Source organism: Camelina sativa, chromosome 3 (assembly GCF_000633955.1).
Source record: "Camelina sativa cultivar DH55 chromosome 3, Cs, whole genome shotgun sequence".
In the NCBI taxonomy this organism is placed as follows: domain Eukaryota; kingdom Viridiplantae; phylum Streptophyta; class Magnoliopsida; order Brassicales; family Brassicaceae; genus Camelina; species Camelina sativa.
Genome location: NC_025687.1, coordinates 1,787,104 through 1,794,738, shown reverse-complemented (window position 1 = coordinate 1,794,738; position 7,635 = coordinate 1,787,104). Strand labels below are relative to the sequence as shown.

At 37.9% G+C, this 7,635-nt stretch overlaps 2 protein-coding genes and 1 pseudogene across 2 annotated transcripts in view; 2 read left to right on the top strand and 1 right to left on the bottom strand.

The window, feature by feature from the left end:
- LOC104762431 lies at positions 7-502 on the bottom strand (annotated as a pseudogene).
- On the top strand, positions 699-2,312 carry LOC104762420 (NADH dehydrogenase [ubiquinone] 1 alpha subcomplex subunit 13-A). The gene is made up of 3 exons (XM_010485699.2): positions 699-993; positions 1,772-1,843; positions 1,945-2,312. The coding sequence occupies exons 1-3, from the start codon at positions 779-781 to the stop codon at positions 2,087-2,089; spliced, it is 432 nt and encodes a 143-aa protein (XP_010484001.1). The 5' UTR covers positions 699-778; the 3' UTR covers positions 2,090-2,312.
- Positions 3,511-7,635, top strand: part of LOC104754600 (7-hydroxymethyl chlorophyll a reductase, chloroplastic) — a 4,976-nt gene continuing 851 nt past the window's right edge. Inside the window, exons 1-19 of the mRNA XM_019239450.1 lie at positions 3,511-3,636; positions 4,053-4,158; positions 4,269-4,353; positions 4,444-4,555; positions 4,829-4,913; positions 5,017-5,058; positions 5,192-5,270; positions 5,354-5,410; positions 5,494-5,533; positions 5,679-5,776; positions 5,851-5,886; positions 5,972-6,033; positions 6,147-6,174; positions 6,269-6,348; positions 6,438-6,507; positions 6,607-6,664; positions 6,817-6,881; positions 6,985-7,079; positions 7,185-7,284. Coding sequence (XP_019094995.1) covers positions 3,558-3,636; positions 4,053-4,158; positions 4,269-4,353; positions 4,444-4,555; positions 4,829-4,913; positions 5,017-5,058; positions 5,192-5,270; positions 5,354-5,410; positions 5,494-5,533; positions 5,679-5,776; positions 5,851-5,886; positions 5,972-6,033; positions 6,147-6,174; positions 6,269-6,348; positions 6,438-6,507; positions 6,607-6,664; positions 6,817-6,881; positions 6,985-7,079; positions 7,185-7,275 — 1,368 coding nt within the window. The 5' untranslated portion in view covers positions 3,511-3,557 and the 3' untranslated portion in view covers positions 7,276-7,284. The remainder of the gene's footprint in view (positions 3,637-4,052; positions 4,159-4,268; positions 4,354-4,443; positions 4,556-4,828; positions 4,914-5,016; positions 5,059-5,191; positions 5,271-5,353; positions 5,411-5,493; positions 5,534-5,678; positions 5,777-5,850; positions 5,887-5,971; positions 6,034-6,146; positions 6,175-6,268; positions 6,349-6,437; positions 6,508-6,606; positions 6,665-6,816; positions 6,882-6,984; positions 7,080-7,184; positions 7,285-7,635) is intronic.

The window sequence follows — 7,635 nt, the reverse complement described above, 5'->3', positions numbered from 1 at the left end:
GAATTCGAAAGTTTCAGTTTTCCAATAGTTTGATCTTGTCGAGACAACTGTTCATCTGCCGAGTCTCCTCTTCAGACAAGCTTTTACTAGACTGCTCAAACTTCTCCTTGTCGCACATCAAGGCCGTGTCTCTACACGCTCTGATGCAGCCGCTGATATCGAGCAAGTTTAAGACCACCGGACAGTTTCCTATGCTTTTGACCAACGTGATTGCCGACCAAACTTGTCTGTGATCCTCTCTTGATGATCTCACAATGCATAGCTTTGTGATTGGATTCACGTATTTCACCTGGAAGGATCCCATAGACGAGCCTGCCTAGACCACACTCGCCGAAATTGACGAGGATGCTGTCTTTGATTGCTTTGGAGAGATTGAACTGTGTAAGAATTATCGGTGTTCCTTCTCCGAGAATATCCTTGTCTGGATCCATAAATACCTCCATCAACATGTATCTGTTCTTAAATCCCACCATGCTTCCTTCTTCTATTTGATTAGTCGATACTGAACTTAGCGGCGGCCAATTCTGAAGGCTTAGGGCTTTTATATATGTAAGAAGAAGAAGAAGATCACGTGGAGTCACGTGAATTGCTAATTAATTAATGGACTTGGGTCTTTGAACATATCTTAGATGGGCCTAATAAAAGCCCATTTCATCATATGTTCCCCTTCGTTTCGTTGTTTGCATTTTCTTTCTTCTTCATCGGAATCCCTAGGACAACACTCGATTTTGAGCAAAAAAAAAATCAAATCGAAATCGTATCAAATTGAGCGTTGAAGATGACGGAGGCGATGATAAGGAATAAGCCAGGGATGGCGAGTGTGAAGGATATGCCGCTGCTTCAGGATGGTCCGCCACCGGGTGGGTTTGCACCGGTACGATATGCTCGCCGGATATCCAATACGGGTCCGAGTGCTATGGCCATGTTCCTTGCTGTTTCTGGTGCTTTTGCTTGGGGAATGTACCAGGTCGGCCAAGGAAACAAAATCCGCAGGTACGTAAGAAGGAGATCGCTTTTGCTAAATTTTGTGTTTCGAGTGAATAATGTAGTAAAGAAAAAAAAGGTTAAATTGTGGTTAGTAATTGATGAAACTTGAGGAATTCTATCGTAATCAGAGGTGTTGGTGAATATTTTAGCTTGCTGTTAGGAATTTTTTTCGGGATCACTCTTGATTTTGAAGCTCGACATGTCTATGGAACCGTAGCCTTGTTAAGGGGTTTGATGATTTCAGGTTGTTTTGTACTTCTGTTATCTAGTTTAGGCATTGGTTAAATTCTTACTGATTTGATGGCTTGTTGAATCATTTTTTGTGTGTTCCATGGCACTTTGGTTGAAGCTTGATCAGTATGACATTATTCTTCAGGTTGTGTCTTTCTATAATGAATATAAAGTTTGTCAAACAATCTGTAAATCCCGTAAGCCACAATTGTTAATATGTGAATCTAGTATAAAGAAAGCAAGCATCTAGTTGTAAGTTACGATACTATTATTTGGGATACTGGTTCTCAGTAGCTATTAGTGTTATATACTTCATCTTCTTATGCTCGTTATCTCGAACAGTCGAACTCAGAAGAAAGAGTATCGAGCTGTAGGTCTTTAGAGGACTTGCAATGGTTTTCTCCTAACAAGAGAAACTCGTATTTCTTGTCATAGACATCCTTAGCTTCTCGATTGGATACTTCGAATTGCATAAATTATCAAGTACAAATGTGATTTGTATCAGTAAAGTTTTCAGATTCAAAGTTCTAATCAACACTGATGTGATGTCTAGGGCATTGAAGGAAGAGAAATATGCTGCTCGTAGGACCATACTTCCCATTCTTCAAGCAGAAGAAGATGAAAGGTAATATTCTTGAATATTAAGTAGTATTTGTTCCTACAGCAACCTACAGACGGTAAATCTTATTTCAATCTGCGGTTATTATGCATTCTTTGTATTTACAGGTTTGTGTCTGAGTGGAAAAAGTATTTGGAATACGAAGCTGATGTAATGAAGGATGTTCCGGGATGGAAAGTTGGTGAGAATGTGTACAATTCTGGCCGTTGGATGCCACCGGCTACTGGGGAACTCCGTCCTGATGTCTGGTGATTTGGTAGTTTCTCTCAAATGCATATGATGACGATGATGAATGAATGAATATCTCACCGAGGATTGACTTGTTCTTGTTTTATCTTTTATTCATCGGGTAATAAGAGAACGATTCAACATACAGTATTCTTCTTGTATTGGTTTTGCTGGAACATCAGCCTGTGTTTGTTTTTCTGCAAGTTTTTCAACAGAAAAAATAAAGGAGTCTAAAACAGTTTCATCAGCAAGCTTCCAAGAGTGGTTTACGTTTCGGTTTACGAATTGATTTTCGGTTTAAATAATTACCAGAAATTGGCTTATTTTATAACATAGAGATCCATATCCTGCTGAAATTTTGACACTGTATTAAACGAACCTAAACCCGGTTTATAATGGTTTTCAACCCGGTTTGGCTCTTTTTCTAACAGGTGTCCGTAAGTGATTTGCCTATATCAAACCCAAAAGATATCGTCATCTTGCCTAATATCAAACCCAAAAGATATAGTCATCCAAGTTCAAAAGCAAAAATACAATAAAATCTATACATTAATATTCTATAAATTAATAAATTTTGTTGTTTTTAAGTCGAATCAACGTAAAAAAATAATAAAATTTTATAAGATAATAAAATAATAATTTTTTTAAAATCTCCAAAACATAATATGAAAAGTGATCCCGAAAAAAATAAAACAATCAGGCAGCCGTCGCTAATGCTCTAACCACCGATGGCCCTGTTTGCACTCTTGACCAAGCCGAAGGAAACTGTCACCAAAGCTCTTGTTCTGGCCGCAAGAGAGGCGATCGACGCTGGCCCCGTTCCCGCCGGCCCGGAAGATGAATCGAAGTGCTTCTGTGGGTTTTGAAAACTTCGGTTTGGTTTTTGTTTAAATCTCTTGTTTCAATTTCTGGGTTTGGTTTGGTTCTTGTTTCAATTTCTGGGTTTGGTTTCTTGTTTAAATCCCCTTTCAATATCTCTATCAACATTTGTGAACTATTAAATCCCACTACTGTCTTGTTTTGTCTATTATAATTTCTCTCGATTTTTCCATTTTTTACACATTCCGGTGAACCGGCCGGTGCACCAGAGAAAGAAAAAAAAACCCTAAAGTCACGTGACTTTCTTGGAGCCGGTCGGGTATTTTAATTTGTGTGCAATTCACCCGATTCGATTATCTCGGGTTAAGTTTACTTTGGGCTAACTCTAATCCGTTTTTGGGCCTTTCTAGCCCATTAAGAACGAAAGTGTTCTTTCTCTCTGCCAACTTAATTAATAAATTCGAATTGCCACTCCCAGTATGCATTAAACGAACCAAACCCCGGTTTATAATCGTTTTCTTCAAAACCCGGTTTATAATGGTTTTCATCAAGTTTGGTTCTTTTTCTAACACGTGTCCGTTAGTGATGTGCCTATATCAAACCCAAAAGATATCGTAAGCAAAAAAAAAAAAAAAATCTTCTTTCTCTCTTCTCTCTCGCCGCTGAGCAAACCATGATTACTGTCACCTCCAAGCTCTCTCTCCTTCCTCCATGCTTCTCTGTCGTTAACTCTTCCTCTCCGCGTTCGAATGGTGCTCAATTTCGTTCTGCCCACATCTTCTCTTTGTTGCACTCTCTGTTCACAACACATCGTTGTTGATTCTTCAATTTCTTAAAAGACCCTTCTTTACAAAAAAAATTTCGAGTGGAAACGATCCCTGGAACTCGTTAAAGCGATGTAATTTTATATGTTAGATTCGGAATTTCTTTTGGAACATATTTGTTATGTTTGTCGAATGCTTGAACTGGTCGTCCATGGCTGTCTGTCACTATCGAGTTCGAAACTTTGAAGATACAAATTTGTGTTAGAGTAGTATCTTTTACTTCACTGTGGTAGTTTATGCTTGAAAGTATAAGAATTTATGAACAGATTTCGTTTCATCTTGCATCGATCTCTGCCTTGTGTGTGTGTTTTTCATGAAGCCTTCTCATATGAGTTCTAATGCAGATATGAATTCAGAGCCAAAAAACAAAGTTAAACTAAGACAAGACTGGAGGGAAAAGTCCAGACCTATCCCACCCGGAGGAACCTATCCAGCTAAAGACCATTGCAGGTTTGGTTTTGTCTTTTATTTTTCTGTTGTTGTTGTTGTTGTTGTTGTTTACATCCCTATTTTTTTGTCTTGTTCTTATCAAAATCCTTGGTGTTGTAATGGGTTTGCAGTCAATGTGGGTTATGCGACACCTACTACATTGCCCATGTGAAGGATGCATGTGCATTTCTTGGAGATGGAATGTCAAGGATTGAGGTAATGCCCACATGGCCTTGAAATGGATAAGATTTGCTGCATTTCAAATTGATGGCTTAAGATTCTTATTTTGTTTCAGTTTTTGTGCAGAGCTTGGAACCTGTTGTGCATGATAGAGGAAGGAATGCAGATTCCTTAGCAGATACATATTTTGGGGTGCATCAAGAGCAGCTCTATGCTCGTAAGTTGAAGCCTGTTGAAGGTACACAGACGCTTCCTTACCACTGTTACATTTTCTAGTTTTGTGTCTCGTTCATAATAAAACATGCTTTGTCTTACTGGTTACTCTTTCGTTTAATTTTTATACAATATCTGTGGACGAAGGCTTAAATACATTTTGTTTGGATCTTATTACTCATCTTGAAAGTTGTGTAGCATTTGCGTTTCATGTGGTTGTAAATAGGAATGAATGTCCACCTAAGCTTGAATTGGGCTTAGCTTTGTGGTTTACTTTTCCTTCTATCTTTGGTTGCAGGAGCACAGTGGACTGGAATCGTCACAACCATAGCCATTGAGATGTTAAAATCTAACATCGTAGAAGCTGTTGTCTGTGTGCAGAGGTAACACTGTTGTTAAATATTAAAAATGGACTATGCTGACATCTATCAACCATGCTTCAGCTTTTTCCATCTAATCATGTAACTCATTTATTGAAAACTACAGTGATCCTGAAGACAGATTATCTCCAAGACCAGTATTAGCCAGGTTTTCCATCTTTCTTCTGTGGTTTATTTTTGAGGTCATTCTTCCACAAGTCTCCATTTTGATTGTGGATCCATATTCAGCTATTACTCTGACTTTAAATGCCTCTTGATGTTTCATTTCTTTTCATTCCAAGGACACCTGAAGAAGTTTTGGCTGCAAGAGGTGTCAAGCCAACTCTGTCTCCTAATCTTAATACGCTTGAATTAATTGAGGTTATCTGCAAAACCCTCTTTCTCGTATGTGTTTTCTATCGCTGAGTCCATTTCAAATGAAATTGAAAGTTGCATTATAACAGACTTCCGGAGTGAAACGTCTTCTTTTCTGTGGTGTGGGTTGCCAAGTGCAAGGTATGGTTCCAACTTTTTTGTGGACNTAAGATGTCTTTCCGTCTGCCAATTTCAAACATTTCCTTATTTTATGCGCTTGTTAATCTAGGATTTGGTTATCGGTTACATGGGTGTACCAAAGTATTCAGGTCTTAACATGACTGACCATCCACAGTATATTACAGTGAGGTCAATATTTCTACTTATTTTANGTGCTTTGGGTCTCGTACGCGTAGGTGTAGGATTGCTTATTACATGTTTTGAACAAGTAATAATAACACCTTTAATCAATAGTGGACAATGGAACACGAGATGGACTAGACAAGTTTCTGAAAGCGGCTAGTAAGGAGCCAGAGACTGTTCTCCATTATGAATTTATGCAAGATTACAAGGTTAGCATTAATACGAACCATACTTATCTGACATTTTCTTTGGCGTTGCTAATCTTGTTCAACTTCTCTTATAGGTCCAACTCAAACACTTGGATGGACACATTGAAGAGGTATAGCCGCTTCAAATAATGTGTTGTTCTGTATTCTGTAATGTTGCAGCTTAAAGTTGTTTCAAAAACTTTCTGGGTATAACAGGTTCCCTATTTCTGTCTACCAGCAAACGATTTAGTAGACGTCATAGCTCCATCATGTTATAGGTAATACAAGTCTCTTCATTGGTGCTATACCTTGAAATAGACTAGCTATAGGAAATTTGTAAAAACTTGTCTACAATCACAAACCCTTTGTTTGTTTTATTTTCATTCTGCAGCTGCTTTGATTACACAAATGCATTAGCGGTGAGTGTTCTTTTAGCAATTAAGATGTCTTTCCACTTAATTTTGAGTCTGCCAATTTTAAACATTTCCTTATGTTATGCGCTTGTTAATCTAGGATTTGGTTATCGGTTACATGGGTGTTCCAAAGTATTCAGGTCTGAACATGACTGACCATCCACAGTATATTACAGTGAGGTCAATATTTCTACTTACATATTATAGAATGGACCATATAGGTTCGTCTGGTTGGATAAAACTAGTTTTGTTTATGCCTTAAACCACAGAAATGAACGTGGGAAAGAAATGCTCAGCTTGGTAGAAAACCTTCTGGAGATCACTCCAACAATCAGCAGCGTAAAGTTTCTGACATTTTTGGTTTGTTATTATATTTAAGACTTAAGAGTCTGTTTAACAGAAAACTCGAACAAACACATCTTTTTGCTGTTGTTTCAGGGTGATCGACGACCTTTTGTGACAGAAACCGTTAAGGCAGACGATGATGCTAAGTTTGGTATGTTTTCACACTTATTCGAAATTCTTTTGCTTATGGCATATTCCAGTTCAACCTAATGCTAGATCCCAAAAAGAAATTTCACATGAAATGTTTGCAACTAACATTGTGATGTAGTCTTCTAATCTTGTCACTTTTCTATAATTACTCAGGTCAAGGTCCTGCTCAGCCAGCGCCACTATTTGTTGGGAACATTATTGCGTTCATCCTAAGTTTGGTAAGATTCTTTTCTCATGAACACAATTACACAAACAAGGAGGCAAGCTCATTGCATAAAAAAGTCAAGACTCTCCTAATTAGCAAAAGAATGCTTGCTTCAGGTTGGTCCTAAGGGTCTAGAATTTGCTCGGTACTCGTTGGATTACCATACCATCAGAAACTATTTGTATGTAAACCGAAAATGGGGGAAACAAAGGTAAAAATTTGAAGCACACTCCTATAGATAAACGTTTATGCTAACTGTGTCTTTCTATATTATCGAATCGCCCTTTAATAACCAAAGCGGCATATTCATCTGCAGAGCCAACAGACACATGCCATCATATGCGAAAAAGATAGTGGAAATGTACAACAAAAACGGCCAAATAGATCAAATGCTCTCCAAGAAATGAACGTTTTAGGTATTTTCANGGACGGACACATTGAAGAGGTATAGTCGCTTCAAATAATGTGTTGTTCTGTATTCTGTAATGTTGCAGCTTAAAGTCGTTTCAAAAACTTTCTGGGTATAACAGGTTCCCTATTTCTGTCTACCAGCAAACGATTTAGTAGACGTCATAGCTCCATCATGTTATAGGTAATACAAGTCTCTTCATTGGTGCTATACCTTGAAATAGACTAGCTATAGGAAATTTGTAAAAGCTTGTCTACAATCACAAACCCTTTGTTTGTTTTTTTTTCATTCTGCAGCTGCTTTGATTACACAAATGCATTAGCGGTGAGTGTTCTTCTAGCAATTAAGATGTCTTTCC